We start from the raw sequence: 18,652 nt of genomic DNA on the forward strand, positions 1-18,652 counted from the left end.
CTTGGCTCAGTCCCGCTGCTCTGGCGGGTGGGATGTGGGGCTGGGAAGGGAAGGCGCTGCCATGGATGGTTTCTGTCCTTTCTTTCAGGTGCCGGAGCCCTTTCCCAGCCTCCGCACTGATGTGAAACCCCCTCAGAGCGGAGGGGACACCCCCAGTTGATAACCAGGTCAGAACCTCCCAGTCAGTACCGGAACAGCCGCTCGGGTGCCGTGTCCCGACGGGCGCAGCAAACAGCGAACAAACCCCTCAGCCCCTAAAGCTCGCTCCAGAGCCCCCGACGCGCGATCCTCCCTCATTCAGAGCGCGGCGAGCGGCAGCAGAACGCGCGTTTTCCTCTTTCCGGGAAAAGCCGAACCTTTCCAAAGGGAAATGAGGCAATCCCCGCCTGTGCTGCTCCCGCTCCCCGCCCGGGCCACAACAACCACGGACACACCATGCAACAGCCGGGCCGCCCTCCTGCCCCGCTTCCACCGACCGGGCACACAGCGAGGGAAAGGAAAGGAGGGGGAAAGCAAGAGATGAAAGTGCCGGGGCAGCAGGGCACCCTGCCCGTCGGGGGACGGCGTTACCTTGTGCAGTGCCAGTCGCGTCCAGGCTTTGTGTTCCCCCCTGTCCTTAGTCCAGCCACGGGGAAGGGGATGAGGGGAAGCAAAGTTATATCCAAAGTTATCCTGCCCCTGCTCCTTCCAAAAGGGAAATGCAATAATGCCACCAGTGTTTCTCCCCGGCTGCGGCAGGGATGCTTTATTAATACTTTATTTCTCCGAGCCCGAGGCTGGCAGGAGAGAGCCGCAGATCCCCCTTGCCCCTCCCTCCCCTCCCTCCCCCTCCTCTGAAATTAGCCTCATCAATTCAGCTACAATTTTTCAGTTCGGATGCAGACACGGGGCTGAACGTGACCAGACCTGGAGGTTTTTGGCTCGCTGCTCGCCGGCGCTTGGGGCCGCCTGCAGCGGGGGGAGCGCCCGACCCCGGCCCCTCCTGCCTGCCCCCCGCTCCGGGGCTGCGCGGGGTCCCCCGAGAGCCGCACATCTGGATGCTGCTAGCGGGGTCAGGTCCCCCCTCGCCTAGGGCCACAAAACTGGAGTTCAATTAAAAGAAATCACCGTTAACCCTTTGCTTTCCTCATTCCTCTTGCTTTTCCGTGCCCACTGTCCTGCCAGAGCTCCCTCAGTGCTCTGGTCCCGGCACCGCCCTCGGCGTTCCCACAGCGACCAGAAAAGCGAGAGGGTAAAGGGAAGAGTGAAACGCATCCTTTCAAAACCCGAATGGTTTCCTCTCTAGACAGCGCTCCCCACCAGCCCCGGCAAACAACGCGGGTGGGGGGTGAGGGAGAGGACAGGTTGAGGATCTCAACCGCAAAAGAAAGAGGGAAAATCCCCTGGAAGGAGCCTCTGCCACCCACCGACCTCAGAGAGCACTTTGAGTCGGGCTGCGGGACCGACAGCGGGGGAGCTGAGGATCCGGGAGAGGCGGGGGAACCACCTGAAAACGGGCCCAGCTCACGGGAGAGGAGCCCGACCCCTCAAACCCCTGAGCCCGACAGCTCAAACCCCTGAACTCGACAGCCCCAAAACTCCCTGAGCCCGACACCCTCAACCCCCTGAGCCAAACAACCCCAAAACCTCTGAGCCCGACACCCTCAAACCCCTGAGCTCAACACCATCAATTCCCTGAGCCCGACACCCCCAAAACCCCTGAACCCGACCCCTCAAATCCCCTGAGCCCGACCCCTCAAACCCCTGAGCCCGACCTCTCAAACTCCTGAGCCCGACAACCCCAAAACCCCTGAGCCCAACCCCAACCCTAAATGTCACCCATCTTCAACCCCAAAACCCCCTGAGCCCGACCCCCTCAAACTCCTGAGCCCAACAACCCCAAAACCCCTGAACCCGACACCTCAAATTCCCTTTGAGGGGGTTTTTGTCCCTTCTGCCCGGAGCTGAAGGGACAATCAAATCCGGCCCCGCCGCGCATCCCAAAGCCGGGCAGTTGCCAGACGGACCCCCCGCCATCGCACCGGGAGATATTTTTGGAACCCAGCTCTGCATTTTATGGCCAGACGAGCACCGTGACGCGCAGGGTTTGTTTTGCATGTCTGGGGATGAGCGGAGCCTGCTCAGGTCACTCGTGATACCGGGGCTGGCAGGGATGCTCCGCGCTTCTCCTCCGGGGTTTGGTCTAAAGCAACATTTGGGAGAATCCAAGAGATAAGGGAATGAGCGGAGGTGTTACAGATTCTACAGAGAAGCTGAACAATCTGCTCTTTTCTGCCCAAACAACGAAAAGTAGAAGCTTTGCATTATTTTTTCTTTCTGGTTTTGTTTTAATCCCCCACCTTCCACCCCCCCCCAAAAATATTAAAAAAACAAACAAAAAAAAAAAAAAACCCAAAACCAAATACCCCCTAAAAACCTCAAAACCAAACCCAAAGCCACCTTTGAAGTTACTCCATACTTTTTGGAAAAGGCTGAAATATTCATAACCTCCGGACGCCAAGCTCTGAATCATCCTAGGTGGTTGTGCCGTGACTCTGGGCATTTAACTGTTATTTAACTGAGTATTTGACTGAGCTTTTAACTGGTGTTTCACTGAGTATTTAACTGTTATCTAACTGGGTTTTTAGCTGTTATTGCATTTAACCAAGAAGGAGGGAGCCGAGACAGGCGGGGGAAAGGCGGGCACGGCGCTGAGCAGGATCTGTCGCCACTCTGGATCTGTCGCTCGCCCTTCGGATGCTCATGTACGTACAGCAAAGGAACTGGGATCTGCTTCATGTGGTCACCGCCAGACAGCTGGAAAATCATTTGATCTTGGCAACCACGGATTTCAAATGCTTACTTCGGGACGGGCTGGTAGAAATCAGTTACTCCTCTATTATTATTATTTATTATTATTAGTTTTATATGTCACTCCGATAACGAATGGGAGGGAATTGTCGAGCGGCGCTGTTAATTAGCTCAATATCGATCGCCTGGCACGTCCTCACCTCCTGCCCCCGTCCTTGGGGCTGCTCCCAGCCCCACACGGAGAGGGTGAAAACGCCGCGATCCGAAGGGAATGAGGAGCCACTGGGGAGATGTGGCCTGGAGCTGCTTCGTGTCCAGACCCAAAGGAGTTAACCCTCGGTGTAGTTCTGTGCCAATCCCTCGCAGAACCCCAAAGATTTGGATTTTCTGTCTGTTACCCACGCGGGATTAGCGGGCATCACTTCATGATTAAAACCGTCCGGTTATTCGCTAGGAACAAACACAATGGGAAACTTTCCCACCCCCATTGCAGGTTGGGAATCTGATTTTCCGAGGACGGGAGAGGGGATTGGCTTCTGTCACCCTCTGTGACCCCAACAGCATCAGCTGAGCTCTCGTTGAGCCCAGCCTGGAGCTGTGGCTGTGAAATAACGCGGGGATAGAGGAGGAGAGCTCAAAAACCTCAACATCCACGCCCTGGCTTTGTGGTTACAAATAGCCTCATTTTTTACCAAGTGTCCCCTTTGTAAAACGAGCTTTCCACACACGTGTATTTCCACAGCCCGCGCGGTGCATTGTGTGTGTTATAAATCCAATAATATATAATATATATCCAATAATACAATATATAGCCAATATAATATATAATATATAATATATAATATATAATATTAATATATAATATTAATATATAGTATATAGTATATAGTATATAGTATATAATATATAATATATAATATATTATATATTATATATTATATATTATATATTATATATTATATATTATATATTATATATTATATATTATATATTATATATTATATATTATATATTCCAATAGCCGCTTTTCAGATAACCTGCCACATGTTCTGCTCCCACTGAACGTGTGCACAATTCCGTCATTCTGGGCTTGCAGGGGCCGGAGTTTATCCCGCTCCAGCCTTCCCTGGAGGGAAACTCTTCCCCAGCTTTAGGGAACGTTTAAAATCCCCGGCTCTGACTTTCCCCTGGCACTGACCCCATCGCAGAAAGAAAAACGCGACGTGTTTGTTTCTTTTCTAACACCACATTCTTACAAACAAAAAGCCCAGACTGCAGCCCTGGGATTTGATCCCCCCAAACGAATCCCAATTTTAGACCCAACGAATTGGGCAAACCTCCGCTTTTCAGCCGCAGCAATAAAAGGGGATCGGGAGAGAGGATCAGAACTGGAGGATCGGGTCCCTCCTCCCGACAGGAACAGCAGATCTGGGAGCTGAAGCAGGGAAGTTATTCCTCGCTAATCGCTACTAAGTAAAACATAATGTCTTAAACGTGGGGTGGAGAAGATGCGGGAGCTTTGAAGCTGCATCGCAATGAGGGGCGAGCGGGGCGAGCCAGGGGTGTCCTGGATGCTTTTATTTGAGTTCCATGTCCCAATAAAACAGCGCCCGCCCTCCCTCCCTCCCTCCCCCATCCCGCAGTTATTGAAAAGCCGAGGCACAAAAACCAAAAATACTGAAGGCCAAGAAAACAGACTGCAGTGCACTAGCTCCGAACGTCTGGCCCCTCGCTTGAGGCCATAATTAATTTGAGATTTATTTTTATTGGAGAACCCAGTCTCGTCTGACCTTAGCCAAACAAGACTTCAGCGAGACCCTTGATGCGCTTGAATGGAACAGAATATTTCTCTCTAACTTCTCTTCAGGCGGCCGTGCCTGCTTTGAATTTGTTCCTCAGACTTCATATATTTGGAGATTTACAGGAAAGATTTAAAGCATTTTTTCCCTTAGCATTCACTCTCTCTTTTCTTCCCTTTTCGCTCCCCTTTCCCTCCACACCTCCTTTCCTTCTAACTACGGGGCTGGGCGAGCATCGGGAGGGCTGGAATACAAAATTCCCCGGATCCAGCATATTGGGAGGGGGCGTTTTTCCTGTAAATTGGGAAAGAATGGAGCCATTAAAAGGTCGCAGAGCTGGGGAGGGGGTTGGTTGCTGCTGCCTGAAGACGGAGGTCACTGGAAAAGCTCGTCCCTTGTGCCCGATTTATTTTAGAAAGCTCCAACGCGCCACAATTCCAGGAGAAAAACAACTTTTCTCCCACCTCGACTTAAATTCAAGCCGTGTCTTGAAGGTGAAGCGGGAAGGAGCAATGCCAGCCCCGGGCTGAGCACGGGAGAGAGGCACGGGGACATGGAGAGGGATTTTTCTCTTTAAAACAGAGAGATCGGTGCAAACAAAACCTAAATCCTTAAGCTCCAAGTTGTCATAGGGCATTAATCAACGACTTGCTAAAAGTCCGACAATTGAGCAGCGTTAGTACCCCGAGAAATGGGAAGAAAGAGAGAGGATTGGGTTTAAACGCAATTAGTGACCGCGGAAGGTGAGTGAGAAGGAGCTCAAGCAGCTCCCGGAGCCACCGCAGTGCCCGCCCTGGAGGTGCCGGGGAGCAGGACTGCGACCCTCCGGATGCCAGGAATGGGGAAAACGGGGGAAAAAATAAAATAGAAAAAGCAGAAAAGGACAAAACGCCGGAGGATGCACTCAGTGGGAACATCAGCACCCGGAGAGGGAAAAGCCAGCCCAGGGAGGATTTGGTTCTTTGGTTTTGCCGCTCCTGCCGGGCTCGGGCTCTCAGCAGCTCCTGTTCCTGCCCATCCCTGAGCACCTGCGGCTGACCCCGCACCAACCCCGCTGCAAACCGAACCAAATCCCGGGATATTCTCTCCTGGGAGCCTGTCCTCTGCTCCTGTCCGGTGTGCCAGGCTCTGGCAGTGCCCGCTCCAAAGAAACCTCCACTGTTTTGTCCTTAAAAGAAGAATTTACCCCCTCTCCCTTTAGGGCTTCTGTAAACTTTCCAGCGCAGGGAGAGCAAGAACAAACCCAATATTGTTCCCAACCACGCAGCCCCTTTTCCCTGCATGAATATCCTTCTTTGTGCTGCAGCACAAACCTTAGGGCTGCCTTAAACCCGGGCTTAAAGAGAGAACCTGGGGTTCCTTCCCGAGCAGAATCCATCTCCGTGCCCTGCCCGGGGCTGGGGCTGCAGGACCGCGGGGGTGACACCGGGACAGCCGCTCCTGTCCCCCCGGGGCTCCCCTCCTGCTCCGGGGGATTCTCCCGAGGGGTCTGGCCTCGAGGAGCAGGAAAGGAGCTCCAGGAAAAGCAAAGTGGCTCCAGGAGCAGGAAAGAGCTTCAGGGACAGGGAAGGAGCTCCAAGAGCAGGAAAAGGGCTCCAGGAGGAGTAAAGAGCTCCAGGAGATGGAAAGGAGCTCCAGGAGCAGGATAAAGGGCTCTAGGAAGAGTAAGGAGCTCCAGGAGCAGGGAAGAGGTTCCAGGAACAGGAAAGGAGCTCCAGGAACAGGAAAGGAGCTCCAGGAACAGGAAAAGGGCTCCTGGAGGAGTAAGGGACTCCAGGAGAAAGGAAGGAGCTCCAGGAGCAGGAAAAGAGCTCCAGGAGATGGAAAGGGGCTCTGGGAGGAGTAAGGGGGTTCTAGGAGAAGGAAAGGAGCTCCAGGAGCAGAATAAAGGGCTCTAGGAAGAGTAAGAGGGCTCTAGGAAGAGTAAGGAGCTCCAGGAGCAGGGAAGAGGTTCCAGGAGCAGGAAAGGATTACCAGGAACAGGAAAGTAACTCCAGGAACAGGAAAAGAAGCTCTAGGAGAAGGAAAAGGGCTCCAGGAGGAGTAAGGAACTCCAGGAGAAGGAAAGGAGGTCCAGGAGCAGCAAGGGGCCTCCGGAAAAGGAAAATGGCTCTAGGAGCAGGAAAAAGAGCTCCAGGAGATAGAAAAGGGGCTCCAGGAGAAGTAACGGGGTTCCAGGAGCAGGAAAAGCAGCTCCAGGAGCAGCAAGGGAGAGAGGCCGAGCCGGCCCCGGGCAGTCTCGGGGTGGGCACGGGAAGCGAAAGCAGAAGCGCTGAGTGTGCGAGCAGCAGGCGATAAAGGGAATGAAGCGTTTGGATGTTGCCCAAGGGCAGAGAAAAGCGCGGGTGAGCAATGAACCCCCAAAGGATCCTGGTGCCTTTGCACACATCTGAGAGCTCTGTGGGGGCAGGAGGGGAGCGAGGCTGCTGTGACCTAGAGGAGCTGTCACAATGGGCATAATTAAAAAATCAGAATTCACAGGTCATGTTGCTTTGCTTATGGCTCTAATTCTTTCCATATCCCTCCAGTCAGGATTTCGGTGCTGCCTTCTTTTAAAATTTAATTTCCCAATTACATTCTGTGTTTCATTCTCTAAAGTCAAGTCCTCGTGTTCGGATGAGATTAGCACCCTCTGATACACTGTGAGTTATTAAATATTCGCAGATCAGCCAGTCCCTAATGGTCTGAGGAATTGAAATTCTTCAACACTTATGCAGAATAAGCCATGAAGGATCAAAATTATTTTATATTTCTACAAATTCCCAGCCCTCCGTTGAATTAAGGCCCCTACAAGAAGTGGGTGTGAGAGAGAAGCTTGGGTCCCCTTTTAGGAGTTCCATGGAATTTGTGTTCCATGGGATTGGGTTCCTGTGTCAGGAGCTCCATGGGATTGGAGTTCCATGGGATTGGGTTCCTCTGTCAGTTTTATGGGATCAGGTTTCCCTGTCAGTTCTGTGGGACTGGGTTCCTCTGTCAGGAATTCTGTTGGATTTGGTTCCTGTGTCAGGCGCTCTATGGGATTGGGGTTCCCTGTCAGGACTTCCATGTGATTGGTTCCTGTGTCAGTTTTATGGGTATTGGGTTCCCCTCTCAGGAATTCCATGGGATTGGGTTCCCCTGTCGGGAGCTCTGTGGGACTGGGTTCCTGTGTCAGGAGCTCCATGGGATTGCATTCCCCTGTCAGGAATTCTGTAGGATTGGACTTCCATGAGATTGGGTTCCCTGTCAGGAGTTGTCTGGGACTGGGTTCCTCTGTCAGTTCTGTGGGATTGGGTTCCCTCTCAGGAGCTCTCTGGGATTGGGTTCCCCTGTCAGGGGTTCTGTGGGATTGGAGTTCTGTGGGATCGAGTTTCCCTGTCAGTTTTATGGGATTGGATTCCTTGTTCCATGGGATCTGTTTTCAGTGCTCTTGATGACCCCCTTGTGCTGAGATGGAAATCGAGGTTCCAGCCCTGAGCTCCAATCCGAGTGACTCCACACAAAAATCCTTGTTAAAACAAAGCATTTTCCATGAAATCCTGCTCTGCCTCCTGCAGATCCCTCACCTCACCTCACCCTGATTTTGGAGAGCCATGACAAAAACCCCATGGCCTGAAGGTGTCCCAGGATATTTAGTGAATTTGTTTCTCGTGGGATTCCTGTGGGACACCCTGAAGGTGTGGGGGACACCCTGTAGGGTGTGTGGTGGGGACACCCTGTAAGGTGTGTGGGGGACACCCTGTAAGGTGTGTGGGGGACACCCTGTAGGTGCCCCCTCTGGGCTCCAGCCTGGAGGGATGAGGCATTTTCTGTCCAAGGCACAGAGGAAACCTGAAGTGAATGCACACTGTCCGTCTGTTGGGGAGGATTTGTAGAAAAGATCAATCCCCATCTCTCTTTGTCTGGTGGGGGTGGTGTACACATGCCACAAAAGTAACAGAGAAAATACTTCTCCCTTCCATAAGCAGCAAATAAGGCTTAGTGGAGAAGAAATGATATTAATAAGAAGGGAAGGAAAGGGGGAAGGAAAGGGGGAAGGAAAGGGGGAAGGAAAGGGGGAAGGAAAGGGGGAAGGAAAGGGGGAAGGAAAGGGGGAAGGAAAGGGGGAAGGACACACAAAGAGAGAGGAATTGGGACTCAATCATCTCTCAATCTTCTCCTTTTCTCTGTGCTCCCCAGAGCTTGGGAAGCCCTCCCAGGTGAGGGTGGGCAGCAGGGGGGTCTCAGTGGGACCTGGCTCAGCTGCAACCACGCTCGAGGATGGGAGAGGGGGCAGCAGAGGTTGGGGGTGCCCAGAGCTCCCTGCAGCAGGGAGGGGATCCACACCCACATTTCCACTGCCTGGAGCATTCATCATGCCAGCAATCCTGTGAACAGGCACTGGCAGAGCCTCTCTGCTGCCCCTGGGACCATTTGGGTCACTGGGAGTGCCACCAAACTCAGGGGGGCAGGGACTGACCTCACCCATGTGCTGAGGGTGCAAACTTCCCTGGATTCCACCACACTCCCACCTCTATGAACAGCCCAGGCACATTTTGGTCCCTCTGGGACAGAGCTGCCCAACTCAAACCCCTCAGAGCCAGGGGCAGATCTTTCCTTTGTCTCCAGAGGATTTTGGGTCAGACTCCATGGAAATCCTGTTGATTTTTTAGGCACAGCTACAAATATTTTACCCTGTGCCACCAGAGTGTGAGAAGCTCTGCAGACAAAGCAGCAGAGACAGAATCCTTGCCCAAAACACCCTCAGCTGAGGAGGGAGGGCTGTGCCAGAGGCAGAGCCCAGCACCCACAGCTCATTCCTCCCTCCACACTGTGAGTCCCACCTGGGCAGCTCTCCCTGGTGGATACAGCACCAACTCCCGGGAACAGAACCCTGGCCCAGCCCTTCTCCTGCAGCCCTGCCCTGCCTGAGGCTGAGCCAGGGACAGGATCCCAGTCCTGCTGCCATGGTCACTTTTCAGGCCTCACTTCCACCATTCCAAATGAATTTTGCTCCCAACAGGAGCAGCCCTGGATCTGCTCCCAGCCCAGGGCAGTGATGCCACTGCAGAGGATGGACAGAGCATCCCAGGGCATTCCCTGCATCCCCACAGCCAGTCACACACTGGGGAACCTTCCTGTGCTTGAACCCTGATGGGATTTCATTCCCCAGACTGGAATTCCAGCTGCTTTCCACAATTTCTGTTCCAGAACCTAACCCAGAGCTATGCAAACTTACAGAGCAAAATTACCCCAAAATTCCCTGAAACACCAAGGTGGGAGTGGGATTTGGGGATATCAGCCCATGGGGAGCCCTGCCCATTCCTGGCTGGAGTTGTTGCAGTGATGTGGAGCAGCTGCACAGCTCAGCCAGTGCCACACGACCCGGGATTATCCCAAACTTGCATTTCCACTGCTGATTGTCCCACAGGTGCCCAAACTGAGCCATGACCTCGGGATTATTCACAGGAATCATCCAATGGATCATCCCCAGGAATCCTGGGGGACAGATCATTGAGAGGGGGAAAGGGGGAAAAAAAGAGAGACCGAATTCCTGTAATAAATTATTCATTACAAATTATCCACCCAGCTGTAGTTAACACCCTCCCGTGTTTCTTCAGGGACAGGAGAGGCTTGTGGTTTAGATTTTCCCTAAGTGCTGCTGCATGCAGGCTTTGCCTCAAACGTGTAACCCAGATGTCCCAGGCTTGGTTTATTTACATTCTTGGGAGCTGTTGTGAAAAAAACCCTATATGATGTCAAATATAATATAGAGCTCAGCTGAGGTATAAAGGGACAAGGCTGTGCCAGCCTTGCTTGGGGTTTTGTTTTAATCTTTACAAAAGAAAGAAAGCAGAAGTGGTCCATCAAAATATATTGTAAGATCCTTTTTTAAAAACTAGAAATATATAAATGCAAGCAAGTTTTTAAAGTGCAAGATCTGGTAATATCAGTTAAAATCAAAACAAGGTAATACCAGTTAAAAAGCAAAACAAGGTAATATCAGTTAAAAACCAAAACAAGGTAATTTTCCCACTAAATTACATGGAAACATTCAAGCCCAGAAAGAAACTTCGGGAGCACAGAAGGAAATCCCGGTGTCACAATGTGTGACAATCCACATCCAAGATGTTTGCCTTTAACTCATTCAATATTTCCCCCTCTAAATCCATTCTGGAATGGACCTTGCAGAAACCACCCAGCTCCACGGATCATCGTGCACAGGGAGCTCAGGAGCTGGCACGGCAGGGAAGAGAAAGGAAATTCAGCCCTGGCCCAGGACTAAAGGGGGCTGGGGAAAGCTGGGAGGAAATGGAAGAACCACGGTGACAGCTCTGGGACAGAGCCCCGAGCAGAGCCCCTGTGCTGGTTCCAGAGCAGCAAAGCAGGAGCACGCTGGAGTTTGACACAGCCTGAGCACCGATAACCCAGCAGCAATGAGGGGTAAAAGGGAAATCCACTTGAACTCGTTTGTTTATCCCCGATAATACAACTTCTGACTCAGCCCTGTATGTTTCCAAAAGGATAAATTCGATATTTCAGTCTCTGACCCCTCTCCCACTGAAGATCAAGGGGTTTTTTTTCCTGCTAAATTCAGTAAGAAAGGGAATGAGATTTTCAACCAATACAAACGACTGAATTTGGGAGGATTGTGATTGTTGACATTACCTGTTTAAGGATGCTGTCATGTCTTACCTTGACGTAAGACGAAGTGTCTGGGACAGTCTGAAACATCCTTACTTGTTTATTAGATATATTTAAAGGTCCTAAATTTGACCTGAAATAAATCACAAAAACACTCCCAGTCATATATTTGCATAGAGAAAAATAAAGGAATAAAGCCTGATCTAAATAATAAGATCGGTAATAAAATATAGAGGGGAATGATCAACCATATAAATGTTACTTTTAAAGGACAGAGAACACATCAACACAGTAACTAAAATCAAGTAAGGGACTCTCAGAACAGGGGTTTACTTCTCTTTTTAAACACCAGTTTGGTTTTTCCTTTGGATTCTCCCTCCTCCTCAGGAAAAGATCCTCCTTCACGTTAGACCAGAGCAGAGGGAAAGGTTTGACATTTGATTAACTGAATTTCTTAGCCAACAATTAAAAGCCAGCTGAAATACTCGTGTTTTCATGTCGAGCCTAGTTAACCCCATTGACTCGTACCCCGAGCTTTCCCCGGGCTGGGCGAGGGGCATTTGCCTCTCCCGGCTCATTGAAACCATCCCGAGCCATTAACCCGCCGGCCCCGACTGATTTAAGGAGCCTTCCCCACCAACAATAATTAAACCATAAATTAAAATATACCCCGAAAGGAAGCATCGCTGGAAATATTAAAAGAACTCAGGGTTGTCAATCCCGTTTTTATTTGGGGTCCTGCTCAGGCTCTGTTTAGGGCACCCCATCTGTTTTCCTGCACTCGCCAGGTTTGATGAGCTCCTGTTGAACCGGGAATTTTCTGCCTCCAACCCCAAATCGTCCCTGCAGAGCTTGACAGCGATGCTGTGCGGGAAAACAAACTCCAGCCACCAAAGCACCCCACAAACCGATTTCATTTGTCCTCCCTGATCCTCCCGGAACGCGCCAGAAACAATTAGCAAAGCGTAATTAGCGAAGTGCAAGTGGTGAATCATTAAGGATCACCCTCGCACACATCCCCCCGTGATGCTCTGTGCTGGAAGGAAGGGTCCGAGATGGGAATTACGGCAGGGAAGGGACCCGGCGGGACGGGAGGGATGCGCAGGAGCCGCGCAGCCCCCGGGGCCGGGCTGGGATTTTCTCCAAGCTCCTGAGGAAAAGCTGTGCGGTCCTGACGGCTTGTCCCGCTCTGATCCGAGCCAGCCCCGGGTTAATTACAGCCCCGCGCTAATGAAGCTGAGACCCCGCACTCCTAAAACCTTCCGTGGAGTTCAGGGAAAGGAAAAAAAGAAATAAAAACAACAAAAAACCCCACAGCTCAACAACTGGAAAATAAAAGCTCGCTATCTGCACGTAACCCCCCTTTAATTGATTTTTAAAGTATTTATTGCCCGTCCAGCTGGCACGGGAGGGCAAGCGGCTCTAAGGCGGACAATGTGTTTCTGATAAGTACAATTCCTTTTTTTCCTGTCGTCCTCCCTCCTAACACATTCCAGTTTCTTTTGCTTCTGAACTTGCCACGGGGGGTGGGGGCAGGCAGAGCGGAGCACAAGGTAATTTTGCCTCGCCAGTAAATTTTCTGGGGTCAAGGATTCCCATATTGGTTTTCCCCGCTCTCCTCTTTACCCCTGATTAGCGTCCCCCTCCCTGTTATAATTACGCCTGTGCATGTAAATAAATACATCTGCACATTTTGGAGCGCTTCTCAGGAGCCTGCAGCGGATTATTTATCAATCGCTCTCCCTGCCAGCGTCAGCCGCGACAGAAAAAGGCCTCTGAAACAGCTTTTAAATCCTTATTCTTATTGCTATGGTGGAAGCACTCACCTTTTGGAGCCTTTCCCCTCAGCCAGCGGCAGAGCAGTTTGTAAAGATCCAGGTTGGGACCAAACCCAGCTGCCCTCGCCGCTGCAGTTTTGCGGGGAGAAGAGAGATTTCAAGGCGTTGGATCCAAAGCAGCGCCGAAGTTAAAATTCCCAGCCCATCCAGACAGGCTGCATCAAGCAGGCATTTCCTCAGGGGGCTTCTGTGCTGCTCGCAGCTCCAGGACGTGCTTTGCTTTCCTTTCCCTTGCTTCTCTGCCCTCTACTTTTCATTTGATTTCCGTTTTCCCCCCTTACCAATATTCCAGCTGTTCCCTCAGATTATTCGTGGCCATGGGGCATCCTCGCCCTGTGAGCCCTCCTGGCGCTGTGAGCGACTTTAAACAACACTCCAAAAACAGAAAAGAGAAAAAAGAAAAAAAAATCCCAACTTAAAAAAAAAATATATTGCTGAGGAGTCAAGCCGAAAAGAAACGCTGAGTGGAGCTCAAGTGCTACTTTAAATCCCCTTTTTAAAAGAAGGAAGTTTCAAATATCCGTTTTTAAATCATCGGTCCTTATTTTGAGGTTTTCTTTCCTGACTCTTACCTAGAAAAGAGTTAACCCAAAGCATGACGGAGCACGCTGCAGATGCACAGCCTGGGAGAGCGCGATGGAATCGGCTCCAAACGATTCTTTTCGTTAAAAAATTCCGCATTTCTCCCTGCAAGCCGAAACCTCCAGCTCTTTTTAGCTATTTCACAAGAGCCTATCAAACAGGAACGTGTTCAGGAGGGAAAGGAAACACATCTTCAATCCAGGGATGGTTTTTCCCCACCGGAGTCACGTTCCTGGTGCATTTTGTCATCTCAGAAACCTTCACAGACAATATTTTGTTCTAACCTGGGCAAAAACTTCCAGGGATTTTAGTACAACATCAATTTTAAATGCAGCCCTCAGAAGGGTTACCAAAACTATTTGGAAAATGTTCTTCCCTTCTCTATTCTCTTTCTCTCCTTCCCGGCTTTGCCCCAAATTCCAACATATTGAAACATTTTTCTCCTTAATAAGAGGAACATATAAAGTGAAGGGGTGAAAGGGCAACCTGGGAGCCGTGCCTTGAGCTCCGCACACAATTTACTCCCTGGTAGACGAGGCGTTTAGCATTCCTCCCAATTTCCAAGGAAAACAGACTCAGACCCGGACCCGGCAACCAGGGACCTCGCCACTTTTTAATATAGAAATTCTTCGGATTCTTTGTTGTTATTATAATTGTTGTTGTTGTTTGTGGCGAGAGAAAGCCTTTCCCAAGGTGAGGGGACGGGGTTTTAGGGAGAAGCTTCCCTGGGATGGAAGGGAAAGCAAAGCGACAGGAGGGACACGCAGCAGGGAAGGGATCGGGGGAACAACCGGGACAGAAAGGGAACAGGGAAAAATCCCTCTAAAATCAAAAGCAGCGTTGTCATCATTAAAGGCTTTTTAAAAATAGCGTGCAGGGGTTAAAAATGTTTTTTTTTGCAAGCTTTAATCTCATTATTGTGCGAGGACGGGAACAGCTCTGTGCCCGGCCGGGACCGCACGGGCTCACGTTTCAAAGCCATCGCTCGTTCTTTTCTCACATTTCCACGTGTGAATTACACAGAACCCGGCTCGGAGGAACCCGGGCCATCGCTCGTTCTTTTCTCACATTTCCACGTGTGAATTACACAGAACCCGGCTCGGAGGAACCCGGGCCATCGCTCGTTCTTTTCTCACATTTCCACGTGTGAATTACACAGAACCCGGCTCCGCTCTCATGGTCACCGACGCTTTTCCCCTTTCCTGGCGGGGCAGGGAACCCGCGGTGCATCCCTGCCCCGACCTCATTTTGCTGCACTTCTAAAGCAATCCCAGCCCGGCTCCGGCGCACCACAACCTGCCATGAAAAATCCTTTAAAGGTTGGCGTTAACGGGAATTTGGGATGTGAAGCACTGCCAGGTTCAGGGGAAACGCCAGCCCCGAATCCCGAGCTGGCTTTGCTGCCCTTGTAACCAAACCCCAGAGTCGAGGCAGAGCCCATGTGGCCAGTTCCAGCCATCCTGGGAGCTTTACTAGCCCAAAAGAAAATTGCTGGCAAATTGGAAGCAGCTGTAGCGTCGGAGACTGCAAAGCCCCAGCACCATCCCCCTGCTCCTGGGCAGGGAAAGGCGCAGGGGTTTTGTTTACTCGAACATCTCGGGGGCACAGCCCCAATTCAGCTGCTCCTGCCCAAACCCTGGGTGAGATGCTCACAACGACGCTCCAGCCTCCATCAGCCGTGGGTTTATAAAGATACCGATGAAATCTTCCCTAGGCTCCCGTCCCTGTCCCCTTTAACGCGGTGTGAGCGGCACAAACCCAGCGGGTTCCACCCCACAAAGGGATTTATCCGGGCACTGCCAAGTGCAGACAATCGCTGCCACAAACGGAACGGTGCAAAAGCTCCGAGCCCTGCAAAATGTGCTCTTTTCATGTTTTCTATTTATTAGCTACGTTAAGAGAAAACAGACTCATATGAGTCCCAAATGGAGGCAGGGTATTAAAAGAGGCATGTGAATGCTCCAGCAATTACAGCTGAATTTGATTAAAAACGTCATGAGGGCTGCAAAAGCAGGAGTTACCTGATACACTCACCCCGAGGTTGCTTTAGGATGAATTATAACACAATTCATTTTATTTTAATAGGTCACTATAAGATTAACTGTTTAAGGATGGAGCTGTGCTATAAATGTTTACATCAAACCGGAGAGAAGCAAGCTTTCCTTTCGGGTTGTTTAGAAATAATGTTTATTACATTTTAAAATTCCTCAACATGTTAATTAGGAATAAGGGGAAAGTCTGGGAAGGCAGATGGAGCTCCAGTGCTTGACATGGAACCACACACACACTGCTGTGCTTCAGTTTCTCCTTCCTGCCAGGCAAATGTGGGGTTTTGAGCTGTTCACCACTGTTCCACATGCCATGAGCAAATAATGACAATTTGTTGGCTCCTGCTCCTCTGCCAGGCTTGGCCCACAATTTAATGGCCAAGGAGAGCAGCCACAGGGGAGGTGCCACTGCCTCGGTGAAATTGGCCACCACAGCACCCAGATTTGGGTGTTTGGGAGGAAAAACAGGAGGATCCAGCAGTGACCAAGGGCAGAGCCCAGATTTGGGTGTTTGGGAGGGAAAACAGGAGGATCCAGCAGTGACCAAGGGCAGAACCCAGATTTGGGTGATTGAGAGGGGAAAGAGGAGGATCCAGCAGTGACCAAGGGCAGAGCCCAGATTTGGGTGATTGAGAGGGGAAACAGGAGGATCCAGCAGTGACCAAGGGCAGAACCCAGATTTGGGTGTTTGAGAGTGGAAAACAGGAGGATCCAGCAGTGACCAAGGGCAGAACCCAGATTTGGGTGATTGAGAGGGGAAAGAGGAGGATCCAGCAGTGACCAAGGGCAGAACCCAGATTTGGGTGTTTAGGGGGAAAATGGCAGAGTCCAGCAGTGACCAAGGGCAGAACCTCCCCGGGGTTCTGAAGGATCCCAAACACCTTCCACACCCTGTCCCCCATGCAGGCACCTCCACTTTGTGCTTTGGGGCACAGGTGAGTCCAGGAGCTGGGGTACAACCAGGCTCCTGAATTCGCCTGAATCCCTGGATTCGGGAAGAAATGGTGGAACAACATCCAGGGAGAAATGTCCAGCTGGGTTTGCATCTGCTGTGCTGCTGGGGGGTTCGGGACAAGATAAAAACCCTCTGTGGCTGCAGTTTCTGCCTTTTCCCTGTGCTATCTTAAAGCAGCATCTGATACAAAGGTACTTTTGCATAGCTGGAGCTGCAAGGAGCAGTTAAATTGAATTAAAATCAGCCATATTCCTGGAATTAAACTATTAGTCTGAGAGAAAAATCCTCTCCGTTAGAATTTATTTTAATTTTCCATTGTTAAAAAGGACAAATTTAGAATTTCAGCACGAAAAATATTTTCTGTCATAAATAACCAATGCAAAAAAGTTTAATTCAGAAAGCCCAGAAATCACATTTTAGCATGGATCTGCTCCTTCATTTCCACTAATTAATTTAATCATTAAAGGCACTTTGATGAGGTCCACTGAAAATATATCTGTATATACAGTGTATATCTGTAATAAAATGTGTATCTGTAAATATTTTTGGGACAAATATTTCAGCTTTGCTAAATCACTCTCTATCAGGAAAACCACCTTTGAAATAGAATATGCTTCACCCTAATATTAGTGATGGATGTGGTCAGTGTATTCAAATAAATAATCATAAATTAGTGATAAAATCATTATCACAACACAGGGAAAGCTTTAGTTCCAGAGATAAAATGAGGGCATAGGAAGAAAAGGGATTGCTGTCATTGTTGGATGCTATATTATTCCTGAAAAAGGAATGTTAGGTGAAGGTTCATGAGTGCCCCAGGAATTTTAATTTCCTTGTTCCCTATCTGTTGGATGGGAATGAGAACCTTTCTCTTTTCACTGTCTGGATTTGAGGACATGTTTGGAGTGTTTATTTCGAGTAGTGTTTATTGTGGAGTTACAAAAAGTGAGATTTTGGTGTTGGTAAAGTCCTGATCATTTACAGAACATGGGAGTTGGCACTCTCATTGTTTATAAACATCCAAGGAAATGATTTAGTGTCTATGGGATGTCATAGAACCTCCCTTAAAGCAGTTTGGGTCAGGGGCTGGTGTGAGCCTCAGTTCCTGTGGGTTTTTACCAGCCCCTGAGGCTGTGGGGTGGGGCAGGAGGGTGACAGTGACATTTCCTGGACAAAGAAACCTCAGGGGCAAAAGGCAGGAAGGAAAGTTCAGGGATGGGGTGATAAAACCTCAGACCCCAAGGCAGTGGGGTGGGCAGAGGTGGGACAGGAGTCCCGGGGCAGAGGGGGACAGGAATTCCTGTGGGAGAGGGAATTAATCCCACAGTGGTTGAGGTGGAACAGGAATTTCATCCCTGTGGCAGAGGGATTTGATCCCATAGTGGCAAAGGGATTTAATCTCTGTAGCAGAGGTGGGACAGGAATTCCTGTTGCAGAGGGATCTAATCCCATAGTGGAAACGGTGGAACAGGAATTTCATTCCTGTAGAGAGGGATTTAATCCCTGAGTGGCAGAAGGGGGACAGAAAACCCTTTGGCAAAGGAATCTAATCCCTATAGCAGAGGAAAAACAGGAATTCCTGTGCCAGAGGGATCTAATCCCATAGTGGCAACGGTGGAAAAGGAATTTCATCCCTGTGCCAAAGGAATTTAATCCCTGTAGCAGAGGGATTTAATCCCTGTGGCAGAGGTGGGACAGGAATTCCTGTGGGAGAGGGATTTAATCCCACAGTGGCAAAGGGATTTCATTCCTGTAGCAGAAAGATTTAATCCCAGAGGGCAAAGGTGGAACAGGAATTTCATCCCTGTTCCCATAGTGGCAAAGGTGGAAAAGGAATTTCGTCCCTGTGCCAAAGGGATTTAATCCCTGTAGCAGAGGGATCTAATCCTGTAGTAACAAAGGTGGAACAGGAATTTCATCCCTGTAGAGAGGGATCTAATTCCATAGTGGCAAAGGTGGGACAGGAAACCCTTTGGTAAAGGAATTTAATCCCTATGGCAAAGGAAAAACAAGAATTTTGGTGGCAGAGGGATCTAA

At 50.1% G+C, this 18,652-nt stretch overlaps 1 protein-coding gene across 2 annotated transcripts in view; it reads right to left on the reverse strand.

The window, feature by feature from the left end:
• FLI1 (Fli-1 proto-oncogene, ETS transcription factor) overlaps positions 1 to 13,306 on the reverse strand; it is a 91,957-nt gene extending 78,651 nt beyond the window's left edge. The window contains exons 1-2 of one of the 2 annotated variants that reach the window (XM_059488492.1): positions 13,019 to 13,306; positions 11,244 to 11,325 (exon numbers count right to left, since the gene is read on the reverse strand). In XM_059488492.1, the coding sequence (XP_059344475.1) occupies positions 11,244 to 11,282 (39 nt within the window). In that variant the 5' untranslated portion in view covers positions 11,283 to 11,325; positions 13,019 to 13,306. Of the gene's footprint in view, positions 1 to 570; positions 696 to 11,243; positions 11,326 to 13,018 lie in introns of those variants that run through there. The other variant, XM_059488494.1, reaches the window with a different exon arrangement.
• Between the last annotated feature and the right edge of the window lie 5,346 nt (positions 13,307 to 18,652).

The sequence above is a fragment of the Ammospiza nelsoni genome, chromosome 24 (assembly GCF_027579445.1).
Source record: "Ammospiza nelsoni isolate bAmmNel1 chromosome 24, bAmmNel1.pri, whole genome shotgun sequence".
NCBI classification, from domain to species: domain Eukaryota; kingdom Metazoa; phylum Chordata; class Aves; order Passeriformes; family Passerellidae; genus Ammospiza; species Ammospiza nelsoni.